The following is a 20,144-nucleotide window of genomic DNA, read 5'->3' on the forward strand; positions in this document are numbered from 1 at the left end:
AACAGGGACCGCACAGCACTCCCACTAAAAAAGTCATTACGCCTTCCTCTCCTCCTTCGTGCTCAGCGGCCGGGGGACTAAAATAAATGGCATGGCCTCGTCCTGTTTCCTTCACGCATTACGGCTTTTATTTGCTTTCGATGGCGAAATCCCTGCTGCTGCTGCTGTTCGGCCGGCACTCTTTCTTCGGCAGGTAAGTGCACAGACGGGCACCTCGGAGGGTCCATAGCTCACTCGCAGCGCATGTAGTTCTGTCTCCAGGGCAGGTCGTAAGCCTATATATGTATACCACCAAAGACTACGCATGACACCATATATTTCTTTTCTTACGTTTACTAACAGCAAGCCCGTATCAGGGACTTTTAGCAGCTGTTGTTCGCTGATATGGAATCCGGTTAAAGACAGCGCAGCGAACCATAAAAACAGAAAGAATAGATGTAACGTTAAGAGATAAAAAATAACCTGCCTTGCATTTGCCCTTGCATCACCTGCCTGCCTGCCTGCCTGCCTGCCTGCCTGCCTGCCTGCCTGCATGTCTGCATGCATGCCTGCATGCCTGCCTGTTTGCCTGCCCGTTTGCGTGATTGCCAGCCCGTTTGCCTACCTTTCCTACTGTTGCTTTGTCTGCCTGTTTTCTGTTAAAGAGCAGAGGATGAACACATTTACGAAAAGGAGAGAATGAAGAGCTACTTTTTACATTATTTTCTGTGCGTCTTTTTTCTTTCCGATAGTCTATATGCTTCGGCCTTCATTTTACTTAGAACCATGCCACAGCTGCTATTTTGACTCGAGGCCGTGCCAGTAGTTGCTGGAGCTGGGCTTATTTCCGAGCTGCCACTAACGTGCGGAATACCCTCGGCAGTGGCAGGCGGAACTACTCGTCGGCTCCAGAAACAGCTGCACAACCGAAACAACTGGCGGTTGTCCTGAAACTCCAAGCACCTGATACGTTTCGCATTCCTACCGAGCGCTATAACTTCTATCCGAACTTTGTCGGAGCATGCCCTGTTTTATTACATCGTAGCCCATATTAGTTGACACGCGCCCGGACGAATGGAGACGACAGCATGCCGTGGGACGCTGTGTGGGGAACTTGGAAACTCGTATATCCCGCTTGCGTAACGAGAGCGAGCTTCATATGGGCCAGCGCTGATGGTGATAGCTGTATGCGTGTCTAACAGCAGCCGGCAGTCACCGAGGACTTTGTTCGAGTGACCCTGAAATGTGAGCGAATTCGAGCGAGGCTTTGAATCGCTGCGGAATCGACACGCGCATGGTGAGTCTCTGAAGGAAGTGAAGCTCGCCTTCCGAGTCGCTTCTCTCGTGCCGCTCGGGCTCTTAACTTTACCCCCCCCCCCCTCTCTCTCTCTTTCTCCGCGATTCATTCTGCTTGCTTGAGGCCGACGGAACGCGTCAACATCGCGCCTTCAGCCCCAACTCGATGGACACATCCTACGCGTACCGGCGGAGCGCCTACGCGCACGGGCGTACGCTGGATCCTGTCTGCGCATGCGCAAAGCGCGACGCGCGCGCATGCGTGAGCAGGGCGCAGATATCTGTACATGTCAGATATCCGCGCCTGCGCTCGGGCGCTTGCGCGCGCGTCGGAAGCGGGGTCCGGTTTACAACAATAGGAGGACCGCCGGGCTCTCGGGGACTCTTTTCTTCATGGCTTGAAGCTCTCTCAGGTTCCTGGAACTTTTCTTCGCGGTTTAAGTTGTCCTTTCAGCGCCCCCCCCCCCCCCCCCCCCCAAATCTCCTTTCTTCACGCTTGAAATTGCTTCGGTCGGCTCGAGAGCGGGAACGCGTCAGCACAGGGAGCATGGAGGGAGCATCGACGCCCGTCGCGGCGCGGCGCTGGGCGCGCAGGCGCTCCGCCGTACGCCTAGGATGTGTGCATCGATTTGGGCCAAAAGGCCCTAACTATCCTGGGTAGCAAGAACAGCAGGAACGGCACAATATAGGCGCTGTAAAAGCGTAGCCTTGGTGGGCGAGTTAGTGCATTTTGTTTGATGGGTGAACTCAGCAAAAACGGACAAGATGCAGACAGGAAGGCCAGCATATTCTACTGTGTCTTATCCGTTTTCGCTGGTTGCACTCATCAAAAGGCGCTGCAATATTGTTACAAAGGCTAGATGGAATGCGCTGACGTATGCGCTCATCTATTTTTTCCCGTGATATCGATCGATGCCTCGTTTTTTCTAAAGCAGAGAAATATATTTTCGTTTGGTGCGATGGTTCTTGGCAGTCTTGCCAGTGCTCTCTGCATCCATATCATTTGTACTGCGGTCAAAAAGGCATTAACTTCCCCTACTATCCATTGAGGCAGGACGCCGTATAGTGTGACGCCATCGCCGCGGTATTGCGGCAATGTTACTAAAAGTCCTCTCTGTCAAAAGAAAAGAAAAAAAAAGAAACGAAAAAAACCGAGGAATATACAACGGTTTCATAATCCCGCAGAAGAATTATTTTCAGGCTTAATTTATCCGACTCCATGCATTGCACATTTTCGCGTCACACGAAGTCGTCAAACCATGGCAGGAGTGTAGTTTGTTGAGGCAGCTGTCACTGCTCTCTGACTTGCAACCTTGTTAGCGCGGGCAGAGAGGGAAAACAGTGTTAATTTTTGTTTTTCAGAAGCAAGCGGCTGTACTGACCGGCCGAGCTCGGGGAGCTTGCAGCGCTGTTGTGGGTACGTGTTTCGACAACTGAGGCATGGAGTTCGAGCAAGTGCTCGTCAAAACCGGAGGCTTTGGCCGGTTCCAAAAGACCGTGATGGTGCTGGCGTTGATACTGAGTGGCTTGCACACATCACTCAGCGCTTTCGGCCACTACCTGATCTTGGTGACGCCATTCAGCCAGTGGTGCTTCCACAACTACAGTGCTCCTTCAGCGGAGGAGATAAGCGCTTTGCCGAGGGGAAGGTGTCAAGGCGTCGCAATGCATTCCGGAGTGGACGGCCACCAGAATGGAACAACCTTCCAGGAAGTACTGAAGGCCTGCCCTTCTGGGTGGCAGTATGACCCCAGCGAGTTCTTCCCGACGGTAACAATGGAGGTGGGTGAAGGAGAGGATATAAATATGCCGCTGAAAACTCTTTTCCCGGAAAGGCTGTGTAGACTTTTGACACCAGAAAAAGATTCAGTAGAGCAAGAAAAATTTGTCTAGTACAAGATCCTCTGTTGCATCTGTGGAAGTGACAAAATTTGGTTGAAATTTGCATCACAGGATTAACATAGTGCTCCATGTTAACATTTTCTGGGCGAGTTGAAAGTCGGGTGTACGAGTGTGTTCAGGAGGTGCATCACAGTGTACATAGCGTTCAACTGCTCGGGAAACTCTTAGTTGACGATTTATTAGAGCACTCCTATATTCGGCCGCTGTCACAAAGTTTCTTCGATGCTATAACTGGTCTGTGATTGGCTGTCATCTTGACGATAGCGTGGTTCTCTGTCGTGAATTATAATTCCAATAAAGGAGTCGTATGCGTAAGAATCACCGCCCTTTCCTCGCTCGGTTGTCTACGCACGGCCATGGACACCCGTGGCGCACCGATCACATTTATTTTACCAGAGCCTACTATGAAAGAGAAGCTAGGCTACGGCGCATACATAGTACACAGTCCCCTTTATTTTTCAAGGTCTCACAATCTTATCTGCTGCATACTCGAGAGAGAGGAGGTTGCGACGCCACCACAGCCGCTTCAGTCCGGCCGTATAGTTGATGGGATCAAGGAAATGCCAGTGAGAAGAGGATTTCTTTCTCTCTCATGCGCAACATTCCATTCCATATAGGGTTCTTGCCGCCGTATGGAAAGGTCTGTATACATTCGTAAACTAATATATCTAGTCTCAGCATTTCAACATTTATTATTCGCCAGCCTAATTCCTCGTTGTTCCTTTTCATTCCGGCCTGACATCATCAGGGAAAAGCGGCACCATAGCGCTATAAACGAGTTAGTTTCATCATTTACGAGCCTCGTTTCATGGAAAGATTTGAGTGAATCTCTGCTCTCACAGAGACGTAATGGTTGTTCGACCGGACGGACAGGGCGGCTGCTGCTAAGCGGGGGCTCCAGCCAGAGAGCTTTTTTCCTCCTTCAAGTCATTAAGAGTTCATTCCCTCACCCATCTTTTTGACCTAATGATGTTTTTGCCGGATTTCTACCGCAGAAAGACGAGGAAAAAGAAACGAAGGTGACGGGACACAGCTAACAACTCTATTTTTTATTGAAGGAACCCTGCTTTTATTCAGTAACTGTTCCTAACAACAAAAGAAGATCACAAAGGAAGCTTATGATATCTCATTGGTTATCTCGTCCGCCTTAAGCCCGAACTCGATGGACACATCCTACACGTACCGGCGGAGCGCCTACGCGCACGGGCGTACGCTGGATCCTGTCTGCGCATGCGCGAGCAGGGCGCAGATATCTGTACATTTCAGATATCCGCGCCTGAGCGCGCTTGCTTGAGCGCGCGTCGGAAGCGGGGTCCGGTTTACAACAATAGGAGGACCGCGGGGCTCTCGGGGACTCTTTTCTTCATGGCTTGAAGCTCTCCCAGGTTCTTGGAACTTTTCTTCGCGGTTTAAGCGGTCCTTTCAGCGCCCCCCCCCCCCCCCCCCCCCCCCATATCCCAATTCTTCACGCTTGAAATTCCTTCTGTCGGCTCAAGAGGGGGAACGAGCTCAGGTGCCGCCGCACGTGATGGCAGATGCCGGGGCTAGCAAAATCTTTTACCTTCCTTTTATGGTATTTAAATAAACCACTACCACCACCACCACCAGCACACGGAGCATGGAGGTGGATGCCTATTTTCGACGCCCGTCGCGGCGCGGCGCTGGGCGCGTAGGCGCTCCGCCGTACGCGCTCCGCCGTCCGCCGTCCATCGAGTTGGGGCTTGAGGCATGAAGCTGGGTGAGTTGGGTTTTACTTCTGTTTAAGATCTCTTACCTCTTTTTCTGTGATCGATAGGTTAGTTTGCTGACACTCGTATTCCCGGCACTTTCAATTATTACCCAGTTATTCAATTAACAACTAAATTTTTAATGCGATTACTATAGGCCTTTACTGTTTCGAGGTAGCTGGACTGTAATTTCTGATTGAAGAATCTGCTGGATCACCGGCATCAGCTCTGTATGGCAGTGATCATCTCAGCCCTCCCCGCTTTTTTATTTCTCCCTCTGCGCAGAACGAATGGGTTTGCGGCGACAGCTGGAAGTTGTACACGGTTCATACGGCGTTTTGGCTTGGTTCCATGGTTGGGTACTTAATCTGCGGAGTCTTGTCCGACAGGTAATGTATTTTAGGCGTCATGCGATTGGGTAATGTATTTGTGGTAGGGGTGTGCGTATATTTAAACTTTCAAATATGAATAGACTATGTTTGCTATTCGCTTCGCATTCGATGCGAAAAACTGATACTCAAGAATTTTCAGGTATTCTAAAATTTCCGATTATTTGGCAGCAATCGAATACCACGCCGGCTTTCATTAATCCGACCGAGGCAAAGCAGAATATCTGGACAAATTTTCCGAAGATCAGACTGAAAGTTTCAGAAAAAAAAAAACACTACAAAGCTAGACGTCCTCTTCGATTTCTTCAACGCCGCATACTACGTGGACCGATCACATTCGGACACTGCTAAGGGTTGGTCAGAATTTCGCAAGTGGGCTTTCCCACATATCTCAATTGGTGAGAGCAAGATGGCCGACCATCCCCTTCGAACAGTCACAACGAGAAAGTGCGCTGTTTTATGTTTCATTCTGGCATAATCTGTTACATTCAAGGTAGTTTATTTGTCCGACAAATCTTTTTCATTATTAATTTTTTTTCCACACACTATCACTGAATAGAATCAACTACCAGAGAAAATGACTGAATGCCAGAGTGACATGCTCTTTCAGGCCCTGTTGTTGGATGCATAAAAACTTGCGCGATGCCTTTTTTTTTGTTGCTATTCTTTAATTTGCTGTTCACTTCCTTTTTTTTTTGCTTTTCATTGCTATGCCCTTAAATTTTTCCTTTTCTTTCTTTCCTTATGTTGGCCTCATGCAAACAACACGCATCCCCCCCTCCCCCCCGGGCGCTGCAGGTATTCTGAATAAGTAAATAAATCCATGGCACTCGTCCTGTCGCCTCCACAGCTCTTCTAGCGGGAGCTTCGCCATTTCGGAAAGTCCACTTGCGGAATTTTGCGTGGAATATCGCGAAGGGGGATCGATTAAGAGGCGTCACCGAAGCGGCAAATGACCGCACAAAAAAACAACAACAAGAATTTAAAAATTGAAGGGGCACTTAAGCGTTGCTTTTAAGGGTATGACACGACAGCGGTTCCTCTTGCCCATGCAGACATTGACACTGAGTCCTCTCCCACAATCACAATCCTTATGTGAAAGACTACACGACATACACATAAATCCCTTACGCACGCACGCCCGCACATACAAGCCGCACGCACGCGTGGCCTAGTGATAGCGTGTCTGCCTGACAACAGCGATGGTTTGTGAGGCGACGCTTGTAACGTGACTCGTCGTTTGCTGCGTATTTATATGACTGTGACGAGGAGGCGGTGGCCGACGGCCCGTGCGGTTAGTGCGCGTTGCTCGCGGTTGCTCCGATCGCTCAAGATCCGATGTGTGGCTGGCGCCATCTATGGGAGCCTCTTGGAACAACCACTTTTTTGACCAATCCGGATTTTTCAGTAACAACTTAAACGCCGACGGCAATGGCGACGCTGGCTTTTCAGCAGAGCAGGGGCCTTACGCTGCCGCCTAAAAATCCCACCTATTTATTGCATGTTGCATTGCAGCCCACGTGCTCACTGTGTGCGCAATGGCAGTTGTGACGACGATCGGAGGGCCACTGTCGCTAGGCCAAGAAATACCCTGTCCGTGCAGTTTTGGTTTCTGGACCTCGACGCCAACCCGTGGCGCCTGCGGCTAACGGCCGCGCGGTCTCGAGCCGTGCGCACCCTTTTCCGTACCGCTTTTGGACGCCGACTGAAGGGTCGGAGGTCATTTCTTTTCCTTCATAGATACAGCCTATACCTTTCGACGCTAATGTCCATTTACTTCGTTTAGGTTCGCGTAGTTATTCCAGCTCACCGAAACTGCGTTTTTCACTGTGCGATGAAGCCGCCTCTTAAGGTTTCACCCCATTTTCGGCAGTTTTAATGTTTTGAGTAGAGCGAGGGGGGGGGGGGGGCGCATTTTATAATTCGAATAGTTACGGAATTCCTTCCTGTACCTTTAGGCTGAATTAACGATGTGGTTTTACAAGCCATCACGTTTTTTTAGCACATGCGTCAATTCGTGAATTTCATTTTGTCACTCATTTCGCATGACCACATTACAGGTTGCATGCAGTTATGCTGTCTAAACAAGCATTATGTATTAAAGACACGTCATGTTTGAAGCTGCTTGCTTATTTCGGCTGCAAATGTCATACACTAATTAAAAAATTATGAACAACAATTGATAATTTATTTTTTCTGAAATTTGTTTTTATACTGAACAGATATTCGAAGACTTTTATTCTGCAGATTTGTATTCAAATCGTATTCGAAAATTTCAGTATCCACACACCCTTAATTCGTGGCATTGCTATAACTGAAAATTCCACAGCTATAAGGACATTAAGTTGCCTCAGCACTAATCATGTATCACCAAAAACAGTTTGCTGCAATGTCATGAAGTGAGGAAATAAATTATGCTTGATCCGTCGTGCAAAAGGTCAATTTGCAGTAATTACGCGGTCAAGTTACAAAACCACGCTCATAGAGTTGTACCACGGCTGCGATTTTCTGGGAAAATCTGTCTGGGGTTTCTCGCAGCGGTATTATTTAGCCTTTCAGGAAAGCACTTTTATTATTTAGCCTTTCAGGAAAGCACAACCGCTCTGTTCCATTAGAGCCCGCATTCGCAGCATCTTTGCGCATACTTTGAGCTCACCTCGGGGACTTGTATTAGCAAAATCTAAGCTTGACTTTGTACAAAAGTAGACACCACGGAGCAGCCCGTGATATATATGCCAGTGAAAACGAGATTTTCTGTCGTGACGTGTGCACATTTTGCTGTAAACCTTTTTGTTTTGCAACGAGGGTCCCTAAACACCGGTTTCCCTGCTTCAATGCAGAATTGGAAGGAAGAAGACAATCATGACACTCACTGTCATCGGATCAACTGCCAACCTGGCCGCTACTATCTTCAGTGACCTCGTTGCATTCTCTATCCTTCGTTTTTTCACTGGGATTGGTGCCTTGACCGTAAACAGCGTAGTCTTCGTGCTTGGTAAGTGATGTGAACAGCGAATTACTCCTACTCGCCTACACGCATTAGATACTAAAGCATGTTCAGTGACACCGCTCTTTAAGCTTAGTCGAAAAGCTTGGATGCATACCCAACAATTCTGAACAGATGCGTTTCTGAGCCGGAAACAGTAAAAAAAAACATTTTTTCATAAAATAGTAATAATTGGTTTTTGGGGGAAAGGAAAAGCCGAAGTATCTGTCTCATATATATCGTTGGACACCTGAACCGCGCCGTAAGGGAATGGCTAAAGGAGGGAGTGAAAGAAGAAAGGAGGAGAGAGGTGCCGTAGTGGAGGGCTCCGGAATAATTTCGACCACCTGGGGATCTTTAACATGCACTGACATCGCACAGCACACGGGCGCCTTAGCGTTTCGCCTCCATCGAAACGCAGCCGCCGCGGTCGGGTTCGAACCCGGGAACACCGGATCAGTAACCGAGCGCTCTAACCACTGAGCCACCGCGGCGGGCTTTTTTTTTTCATACAATTTAGGATTTCAGTATAACAATTAATATATCCGCAGTTCACCAGACTGGAGTATTGCTTTTTTTCATATTTACGTTTTTGATATCGTCAAAAGCGTCCCCCATTGGATTTCTATGGCAGTCTGAACTTCTCGAAGCGACGAATGGAAACAGGTTAAAATATTACACGTTTCTGATGTTAAGCATAGAGAACGCTCAATATGAGCTGCAGCGCACGGTATGTAGTTGGAGCTCAGTTCTCAATCCACTACGAGACCAGCGTTGCTCTAAATTAGCATTCTGTGGGACCCTCACACAACGGTAGATATAGAAAAAATTGAAAAAATTCAGAGGCTAGTCGCGCGTCTTATATACAACCGTTACAATCGCCGGGACTCTCCATCTGCTATGTTGCAAGAAGCAAAGCTTGAATGCTTAAGAGAACGAAGAAAAACGGCTCGAATTAAATTTCTTGGTCGTTTGTATTTTTCAAAACTAGGCATATACCCCTAGGATTTCTTACCTAAACAGTCATCTAAGAAATCTCGTAATAAGCATGAACACTACATTGAACCCATTTTTGTCCGCACGAATGCGTATAAGTATTCATTTTTTCCTAATACGATTACTGATTGGAATGCACTGCCTTATGATTCTCCTTTGCTTGCCTGCCCTGAGTAATTTAAACCGTCGGTTGGCGCTGCCTACATGTGACGCGCTGGGTTGTTGACACTGCGTATTGTTTCTTTCATCCTGTGCCTATTTAGCGTTGTATAAGTGTTGGTCGTGCTTTTTAGTACTTGTTTCGTCGTCATGTTTCTTTTTTTCTTTCAAGGTAGAAGTTTTTTACTCTATTGTTTTGTACTGTGCCTCTCCTGCTTGGACCGTATTTGGTCCACAGTATGTGATAAATAAATAAATAAATAAATAAATAAATAAATAAATAAATAAATAAATAAATAAATAAATAAATAAATAAATAAATAAATAAATAAATAAATAAATAAATAAATAAATAAATAAATCATTTAGCCGCCGAAGCAAAAAACGAAGAGTACTTAATACTAGCCTAAGTAGGCTGGTCTGCGTGAAGCCGCATTATATTGCTATAAAGGGAAAACCTCTTCGTCAACTGTATACACGCGTTGCAACTCACACTGAGTGCAACCGGTTGTTTTCTCTAAGTGACGAGATACAATGTATTTTTTTTTTTGCGTGAAACTCCGTCGGCTTGATCGCCTCGTCATCCGGCAACGCATTAATACAATCAATTTGGTGTGGACTAGCTTCGTCTTCCGTGGTTCGTGCACTGGAAGCAGTCTGTATCGAATTAGGTCAAACTGGAAATACCATTCTCCTGATCTTTTATACACGGTGGCGCGTTTACGTGTGCGCAATGCAGCGATCGAGTACACGGTGTCTCAGCGAAGGACGCTGGTGTCCTTCGTGTGGGTCGCCACGTGGGGCTCGCTGAACAGTGTGGCGCCCTGGTACGGATACCTGACGCAGAGTTGGCGATCCCTGCTGTACGCGGCCGTCGTTGCCGATGTCCTACTGCTCTCCTGCCTAGCGTGAGTACTCTGTCGGCTGCTTAGAACGCATGAACTGACTTTTGTATTGCGCATTTGTTTTGCATACAATATCACAGTGTCGGCAAGGAAAGCTGCTGCACATTTTAAAACATGTATTGTTTGTGTTGTGTTGGGTTTTATGGCACATAGGCAACTGAGGCCAACATGCGCCACGAACAAAAACATGTATTGTAACCACGCATTGTTATCTATGATATATCATATTTCTTCTTTACATTATGTATGATATGGCAAATCTTTTGCGCTCGGCATAATGCTTTTATTTGCAAAAAAAAAAAATCATCTCGCGCGCAGGAGTTCAATAAAGACATCAAAACAATGTCTTCTTTTGTGCAATTTCTTGCACTGCGATAAATAAATAGCGTTCACCTCTGGCGTTACCAGCTAAAAGCAGCAAGGGCAATCTGGACACACACACACAAAAAAAACGGCAAAAAAAGCAAGCTGGCTAGCGCGCGTCCGTGCATACTACATGCGACCTCCAAATGCCAATTCCCCCCCCCCCCCCCCCCCTCCCTTTCTAGGCGCTGTTTTATGGGTTGCCCCAAACAGCACCAGTGCCTGAGTGGTTGAGCCCGTTGCGTACGCCAACCGCTGGGAACGTAACTGAAGGATGATTTGGCGCTAGCGTCTGTAGTTCGTGGCCGCTTGGAGGTATAGGATATTTCACCCTTCTGGCATAACCCTCAACACTCAAATATTAATGAGGAGTGAAAGAAAAAAGGAAAAGAGAAGAATGGGCCTTCGGTGGATTTCGCTCTCCATATCTGAACACCGCGGATGATGGTCGCAGCTGGCATAGGACAGGGTTAATGGAAGGGATATGGAAAAGGCCTTGGCCCTGGAATGGAGGTATTTAGGCTGCTGCTGTTGCTGATGATGACTTGAACACCGAATTCTCACGCTCACTGTTAGCTGTCAATCTCCCAGCCAACTGGCTGCAGCATTCACTGAGCAAGTTAAAGAGTTAAGAGGCTCGGCGCGGCGACGGATCTAAACCTGTAAAATCTACGAAAGGTCAACTTCATCCTAGACCACTGCCTTCACTTGGCCAATGGCTATCATCTGCTTCGTTCAACCGTACTACCTGGACAGACGGATTTACGGTTTTCCTTACTGCCTGCACAGCCTCAGCCGAGTTGTGAAAACGCTTGACCAAGGTACAAGCGCCTAGCCGGTACCTTTGTAAAGGTAGTTTCGACAAGGTTCGTAAAGGTAGAAGGTAGAAGGGCGTGATTACATGTGGGTATTGGTCGCAGATGGTTCCCCGAGTCCTCAAGCTGGCTCCTTTCGGTTGGCCGCACTTCTGAAGCGGTCCATCACCTACAACGTCTAGCTTCGAGGAATGGCGTAAGCCTCACAAGAGATGCAGTCCTGGAACTCTTGCCGGTGAGTCTGCGACATGAATACTACTCAGCATGGAAGGAAATTAATGAAGACTGTGCAGTTTGCACCCCATCTATAGAAAGTTGAAACAAATGTTCCAAGAAAACCAGCCTTTGATGATTCCACAGCGCTCAAACTTTTTGTTGGTTATGTGGCACATATTATAGAACGCTACCAAAACGTGTGTACTGCTTGCTGAATTTGTGTAGAGCAGCTTGTGGCACAAAATGTGAGAACGAAATATTCACTTCCTTCATTCGACGTTTTCACTTGACTTGAATCAAACAGCTCAGCTACGGCGCGAAAATTTGAAAGGCCTGATAAAGCAACATGAAAACATTCACTTTGGCAGGGCGAAGACAAGCAGTCCACTTCGAAGGTTCTAAGCTTCTGCGAGAGCACCATAGCCACGCTGAAGCTACCCCGGCTCCGCAGGACGACGTTGCTAATCTACGCTACATGGTACGAGTACAGAGCTTCTGGCATGCTCCGCCCCATGAGAGACGATGTGTTCTACTGACCCACTGGTGTAGTTCTGGTTACGCAGCCCTGAACGGAACAGAAGCGGACTTCCGATGACTGCTCACTCAGCACAGCGGGACTTGCTAAACAGTTCCTAATTCGGCATATTCAGTAATGTGCGAGACACTATATACGGGTTGTACTGGTGGGCAACTTAATTAGGCGAAAGCGTGGCTATACGAAGCTGCTATATTTTTTTGAGAATAGAAGCAGCAAGCAGGGTTAACACGTGGATTATACCTTCGCGCAGCAATAACTTGCAAAAAAAGCGGTCGGCTATACTGAAGTCAACGGACGGCTGAAAGCTCGACGGAAAAGCAAGACAAGTGCATTACAAATAAACGTGGAACCTAAGCGTTGGTTGCTTCAGCACACTAATGCACACTTTTTCTGTGCGCCCTGTCTAGACTGTGCGCTGCTCATACTACTGTCTTCAAATGCGGTGCCGAACAATTTAATAAAGGGATTATGAGCTAAACTTCTTCAGGTGCAGTTCTTCATGCTAACGAGAGAAGAGATGCTAAAATTAATAAATACAGTGAGCTTTCTCGCAGAGAAGGATCGTAGGCATATTATTTCCGAGGTTTTCTATCGTACCGCCGCAGTTGGAGGCCGCCTCCCGAAGCTTCAAAAGAGACGTCATTCCCCGCCCCCTCCTCCCTGTATTTGTTTTGTAATACTAAGGCTGTAACAATAATACCTACTATTCTATGTTGCGCGGCGTCACAGGTGGCTCGTAGCCAAAAATGCTTTAATTTCGATGAATGCACAGCTGCTTCATTCTCAGAGTACTATCAGTTGCTAGCGTAGCAAGTTCCCCGCTTTGCACAGCAGTGCGACGGCGTGCTTGAAATGATCGTCGGCGGACAGCTGTCTGACTAGGGTGTTGTGACCCTTGAATAAATGGTTCATACATTTTTAATACACTTCTTATAGACTCTATTGTCTTCCTTTAGATATTTCCTTTCGTCTATTCTAAGTATGTCTGTCTATAGACAAAGGTATACTGAGAGTGTATGACCATAAATAGCAGCGTCGTTTTAGGTCCTTTTAGTCGGTGCTGCGTCCTGCACACCTCTTCCCACACTCCCCCGTCCTCTTCCCCGTCCGGTACGAGTGGGAGCGCGTCATCTTGCTATTGCTCTGCGTTTCAGGTTCTTCGTCAGTTTTTGCTACAACGGCTGCACGCTTGAGCTGGGCCGGCTGGGCCTCAACATTTACACCACTTACTCGATCGCCATGGCCTTGGAGCTGCCCGTAAGCATAATCTGCATCATCTCCCTCGATGTGCTCGGTCGTCGCTGGCCGAACGTGACTTTCTTGGTTGTCGGAGGCGTCAGCTGTATTACCATGGGCCTTGCGAGAACTAGTAAGGAAAATTGTTATACTTTTATACCCACTGCTTTAACTGACAGCACTATCTCAACTGTCCCCGCATATTCGTCCTGTAGAACAAAAACACTTCTGTTCGGTAATTCTTGCATCACTGGTAATTCAAGGTGAGAACACGTTTTCCATAAAGAAGAAAACACGCAAAAGGGGGTCTTAGTACTTCACCGCAGTGCAGTGTTTATGCCGTGGCATTTAAGGCTTAAAGAGTCGGTTTTGTTATGGCAAATGGGTATTTGCTGGCCCGATTCCTTTCCAAGAGTTGAACTGTAAAAAGTCATACTTCATGGACAATATGATGCGCTCATCCTCGACTCATACCATAAAAGTGCGGCTATTTGGTCCACTTCAATACGTCGCTGTTCTTTCACGAACTCCTCCATGGTAAATACTTGTTTGATGTCAGCTCTCGTTATGCATGGTCCGGTCTCAATGCACTCGTCACCAATGTCACTCCGTTTCTGAAGTGTCTGGGCTTCTCGTAGACCTGCGTAGTGAGAAACACGCGCCAGCATTATGAACTTCCATTCGACGCTAATTTCAACTGGATTCACTCTTTCCTCGCACACAAAAAAAGAAAAGTCAGGCTAATGATAAGATGCTCACTCTGGTGTACATGCCAAGCGGAGGAGACACCTGGAAATTGATAGTAAAACGTACAACAATGCTTGTGCTCTTGCTGGCACTGCTTTCTAATCATGCTGTGGTTTTTGATGATGGTGGTGATGATGATGATGATGCGGCCTAAACTCTGCTCAACGGGTGACCACAGTGCGGTCTGAATCAGACCTAAAAGAGAGTTCCGCACAATGCCGGGGTGTTGCAGAACTAAGTTTTGTGGTCATGCGCCCGGCGCTGCTTGACTCACTAGTGTCGTTGTGATCGTTCGTGGTACGCATGCCATGACGCAGTCCGAGCGCCATCCCCAGCACGAAATCAGCTTCCGCAACACTGGCTTCCGTCATGACCTGCATGGTTGGAGGCGGTGGTGGCGGTAGATGTGGGCACTCGAGCATAACTTGCCGGATATTCTCGCAGTTTGGCATCGACGCATGCGCAGTCCCAGCCTCGCACAGGAGGGCACTGCCTGTGGTGTCTCATAGATGGTTTACTTTTTGATCACTGCTTTGTTGGCGCTTTAGACTGATAGGGACGACTTGCGCGCCGCCTCCACCTCCACACGGCCGTCTCAGCCTCTTTTATCTGCTCATACACCTTTCGGTGCCAGGTGGGGTCGCGTGCCGCTGTCATTGCCACTCCGGCTACGTCGAACATCTCCTCGAGCCGTCAAATCCGTTTTATCCGCCTGGAGTTCAAGCAGTGAAGATGAGCGTATTTGAACACATCTTTGGCCCCCTTGCCGTCAGGTAGGGCGCCTAGTCGTCACCGAATAAGACTTCGGTCTTGGCTTCACGTGCTTCAAACGCAGAGCAACCAGCGTCCCCCTCGATAGAGACATTGGGGACGCATCGGTACACGCCCAAGACAACACGTCCGGCTCCTCTTTGGCGGACTTTCAGGACTTGTGCCGGCGACAGGGCGCACAACGCCGAATTTCTGGAAGTCAAAGCAAATACTGTTACCAGCTTCCTACAGCGCACGGAACCATATCATTAAAAGCCGAAAGACCCTTGGAGTGGACTGAAACTGATTTCATATCGATTGAATGGCATGGGTCCATGTGCCCATGGGAGGCTGCAGTGGTGGAGGTTATGTAGAAAGGAAAAGTGCGGTACCTGGGTTAGGCGGCGGCGGCTACCAGGATGGCAAGTGCGACTGCAGGGCAAGAAAATTTTTTCATGTGCTGGCTCTGGGTCATTTACTGCTACGTGGTATCTCATTTAAAAGAGATGACATGACGGTAAAACATTTAGCGGGGCAAGTTGGTGCATAGCTTAGAGAATTCAAGCGAAAGAAAGCGTATGTATCGTCGTGCTCCTTTCTGTATGCTGTCTTTGTTGCGCTTGTATTTTAGAAGAGATAGCGTGACAGTGTATGCATACCTGTAAGGAACCTGTAGCGCGAAAAGGCAGCGAAATTTTCTCTTTCCTTAGGGCTATCTGAAATCTCCTTGGCCACCACGGTATAAAGCGCCGCCAAAAAATCAGCACTTGTTAGCGCATGCAAAAAAAAAAAAACTTGGGGTGTGACGTTGTTTGGCACCCCCGTAATAATCAGTTTTGATGTGGAACTTTCTTCCCTCCGTTTTTCTATCACTCGTGCATTCGGCTACTGCTAGGCTGTTTCTTTATCATGCGTTCAGGTCTTGAGCCTTTCCAAAGTTAAATAAATATAACCGCCAGCCATGCGGTCAACCATGTGCACCCAGGCTGAGTTCATCGCAGTGGACAACGACTAATTTTCACACACTCTCTCTCTCTCTCGCAGCTTCGCAAACGTGGACTATGACAATGGCTGCCCTGTGTCTATCGGCGTTCTCTGGCTGCTATATGATCACCTATCAGCTGGCCTCCGAGATCTTCCCCACCGTAATTCGTGGTCGAGCTGTGCAGCTTCAGCGCCTCGTCGGAGAGCTCGGTGGTCTTGCTGGCATGCACGTGGCGACGTTAGTGAGTGTGACTCTGCACTAAACCCTTGAGCTTGATTCATTGATAGCCCGCAAAACGCAAACCAAGTAAGTTAAAAGAGATATACTTGAATTTATTTTGTTTAGGGTTGCGCGCACTTGCGAAAATTTTCAATTTCAAAAATTTATTTACACTTCAAATACCTATCGCTAGTCGTCTCGCATTCAATTCGAGTATTTAATATTTGGCGCCTTCCGACTTGTTTTCTCTCGAATATACTGGCATCGGTTACCTTTTGTTGTCGACCGAAGAGGGATCCTGAATGTGTTGCACCGGAATCGATTCCTTATTTCTTTTTACATGTAATTTCCACGTTAGTACGTTGTCAGCCAAGACTGCTGCGTACAGTCACGAGCCGTCTATTTTGTAGTATTGGGGTGCTCTTCATGCTTACAAAAACTCTGGGGATGTTGCGATATTGTGGCAGTTATCATAATAAAAAAAACCTGCTGCGTCTACTCGCTCAATCGTTGCCCGACTATGTGCACTGCTCAGTTCAGAGCGCACTCAGCAACCTGCTCGCAGTTGTAAACAGCAGTGCGTGTCCTGAAAGATAAAAATATCGTTTATTTCCTCCCTCGGCTTCTTCGTATTAAGTTTTATAACAAACCGGTAATGCACTTCATCAAATTAGATATTGGAAGCCAGCTTTTTCCGGCTTGCATTTGGCTTCGGCTAGTTTTCGAACACACATGATTCAGCTTCCTATGATAAACGTAAGGCTCATTTTCATGAAGATCATATTCCTACTTGAAGCCTGGTAATCGCGATGCGGATGACACCTGTGCGTAGCATGTAATCGCGTGGCACTGTGATCTTTCCTTTAAACTTTCATGGCGGACTGTTTCCTGCTTCCTGTCGGGTGACCAGAACTAGCTGTTACATTCTTGCCTCTCCGGCATGGCGGTAAATTGAAAGGTCAATATATTCATTTAGCGCGAAAGCGATGACATACTTCCGCGGACACTTTTTCCAAGACAAAACACTCAAACCGAACAATTTTCTGTTTTTCTGCGGAAGTTGACAGTAAAATTTGGGTGTGGGGTAATCATGAAGTGTTTGAAGCCCTCATCACCAGGCTTCTTTCACAAACTTGCGCCTCAGATTTGCCTTCATTCATTACCGCGTACCAGAAGTATGACGTTCACGTTACGAAAAGACACAGCATGAATCTTGCATCACTAAACACCCAAACTCAACGTGTAGCGTTGTTGTACGAGCGCTCTGGGGCCCACAACAATGAATTTCAGAGTACCATAGTCGAGTACTTAACAAGTTGATGCAGCGGTAATGACACCGATTATATATGCCGCCCCAAGCGTTGTTAAAAGATGCGCCACGTGACCCTGTCCTCACCCCGCCCTGCCCTGTGTCGTCCAACCCTGAACGCAGGCCGAGAGAGACCGGTTCCTGCCGGTGACGGTGATGGGTGCCACGGCGTTAGCGGCGTCGGTGTTTGCCTTCTTCCTCCCGGACACGGTGCACCTGGCGTTGCCGCAGACCCTGGAAGACGGCGAGGGGCTGGCGAGAGACCGGGGTCTCTGCTTCTGCCCCGTATCCGCCGCGGACTTGTTTTTCAAGAGACGAGGTGGTCATCGCAACGTGTACTGCGTCAACCCCAACACTGGACGCCCAAGCAGCGAAACGGTGGCGAGCGAGGCGTGAACAGAGGATAAGGGGGACAGTGTGCTCCTTGATGCACCGCATGGAAGTTCGCTGTGCTCGCTGAAAGAGTGTCTGAGAGATACACCAAGTTACGTTGCATATATATGCTATAGTGGGCGTGAAATGTATGACTGAGTTACCGGAGCTGTGCGCAGGAAGGGAAGAAAATGTCCAGCAACATATGTGTTTATATTAGCCATGTCATTCATTTCTATCCTCGCGATGATCACAACACCCTGAAGCCAAAGACTATTGGAGTGTAGCTACATATATAATAGAATCTGTGATTCCAGTGTGGACGTTTCTGAGCGGTATTTTTTTTTCATTGCCTTTGCTTTTGCAACTTGCTTGTTAGCCCGCTGTCGCTCGGCCAGGCTGATAGATATTTCAACAAAGAACATTTCGTATGAATGACACTGCTGTCCCCGGCCTTCATTGGAACCGACGCTCGAGTGAATTAATTTTAGGAACTCTCACGTATTCTTCATCAGACCGAAAGCATAATCTCGACATCAGAAGTTTCGGCGGGAATGAATAAATTTTCAGTCTGCTTAGTTCAGGTACAGTATATTATGCTGCGCACTTCAGGACTACGTGCCGCATTCACCTAGCAATTAATGAGGCGCACGATGAACGTTAGCGTATTTCCTGCTCTTATGTGGCAGTTCAATGGCGTGTGCCGAGGATCAGGTGCTCCGACTCATCGAACAATCTGGTTCGCTAGCGTTGCTGTGAACAAGCTCGTCGGCATACGCCATCGACGCGTCACAATCCCGGCAAAGTTAGCCTTCTTCTGAGACATTCGAAAGCACTGAACCATAGCGCCGCCACGTTGTGATAATACCGTGCAACCTAGAGGTATCTTAGGAGTCAGCTAGAGGCATCAAGCCGGCTACCGCGCCCAGAGCCCGGAAAGACAGCCGAAGCGTCCTGAGATGACGTGGCATCATTACGTTGAAGGGCCTAGCAAGTTTCAGTTCTTGCTCGAAACAGACGAAACGCGGCAGAACGAAATCGTTGTGGCCATTGCCGTTTCGTGTTTCACCCGTTTCCCGCTACATGATTTTCAAGAGCAATACATGACTTGAAAAGGCAGCCTGCAACAGACAGCAAAAGCATTGGTATGCCGCCGTCTTTGTCGGCCAAAAGAATGCTCTAGAGCAGCCTGCAGACGATAACAACAGCATAACCCTGTCGCCGCTCGTTCTGGAGAGCCCGATGGATTGGCGATCACCTCCCGTGGGGAGTCAAGTATACTGGAAACGATCTTTTACAGCGCACCTGTTAATGGCCTATTTGCCGGTTCAGCGGCGATCGTTGGCTGTAGCGGCGTAACCAGATCGAGTGACCCCGCCGACGATTCTGACTGGTTCTCAGAATCATAACGTCATCACTCATTTGATCGCACCCATACATGCGGTTGGTTCAAAGAATGCCGTTCTCCGGTCACTTTAAACACTCCACGAGGCTTTCACGGAGCATGCGTCTTGAAGAAAGACAACCGAATATGCCGTCAGTTGACTGCGTTTAATATGCTGCCGCCTTTTAGCAGTTCATTAAGATGTCTTTGAGGCGCTACAGCAGGTCTTCACTGCTTGAGCTCACTGTGCTTTTTGTTCCCGGAATTTTTTCTTGTTCTGTCTCCTACACTTAAACACGACTTGGTCCTGTACTAAAACAGGAAGCTTCATTGCCTTCAGGGGTTCAAGTTTCTATTGTATACCTGCTTCTCTCATTGACTAGTCACGCGTTCTTAAACCCACAGCCAAATACATCGCCTATTCAGACGGAACTACGAGTATTTGTAAGTGCTTGCAAGAAACGCAAGGCTCGTGTTTCGTAGAAAGTGCCGCAGACGTGTATCTGGTCAGCTTAGCAACGCCATCGAGGATGAGGGCTATTAGAATGTTGAAACAATAAAGAATTTTTTATCGACCAGTTTCACGGATTTAGCGACGTCGTCGAGGGAGTCTGAAGCGTGACTTTCTGCACGTTGAACTGGAGAGTCCAGGGGCTTTTTTCCAGCGGGAGCACAGAATTAAAGGAAAAAAAAACACACGTATGCCTACAAACTGGGCATTAAAATTTACAAGGTAAGTTGAGAATTGGTCATCTTTTGCGCTTGTTCTTTTTGTCTTTCTAAGACTCCAAGCGGCCTGGTAACGACATGGAGGGTGGGTCCCATACCGTAAGAGGAGGGCTCTTATCGTGGCTTTCCAGTATTGTGACAT

General features: G+C 47.8%; 1 protein-coding gene across 1 annotated transcript; it reads left to right on the top strand.

The window, feature by feature from the left end:
• The first annotated feature begins 961 nt into the window (after positions 1-961).
• LOC144123463 (solute carrier family 22 member 7-like) lies at positions 962-19,845 on the top strand. Its single transcript, XM_077656283.1, has 10 exons — positions 962-1,276; positions 2,638-3,057; positions 5,190-5,293; positions 8,134-8,288; positions 10,174-10,342; positions 11,623-11,752; positions 12,102-12,211; positions 13,426-13,640; positions 16,049-16,230; positions 17,641-19,845. The coding sequence occupies exons 2-10, from the start codon at positions 2,716-2,718 to the stop codon at positions 17,911-17,913; spliced, it is 1,680 nt and encodes a 559-aa protein (XP_077512409.1). The 5' UTR covers positions 962-1,276; positions 2,638-2,715; the 3' UTR covers positions 17,914-19,845.
• Positions 19,846-20,144: the final 299 nt, after the last annotated feature.

The sequence above is a fragment of the Amblyomma americanum genome, chromosome 3, assembly GCF_052857255.1.
Source record: "Amblyomma americanum isolate KBUSLIRL-KWMA chromosome 3, ASM5285725v1, whole genome shotgun sequence".
NCBI classification, from domain to species: domain Eukaryota; kingdom Metazoa; phylum Arthropoda; class Arachnida; order Ixodida; family Ixodidae; genus Amblyomma; species Amblyomma americanum.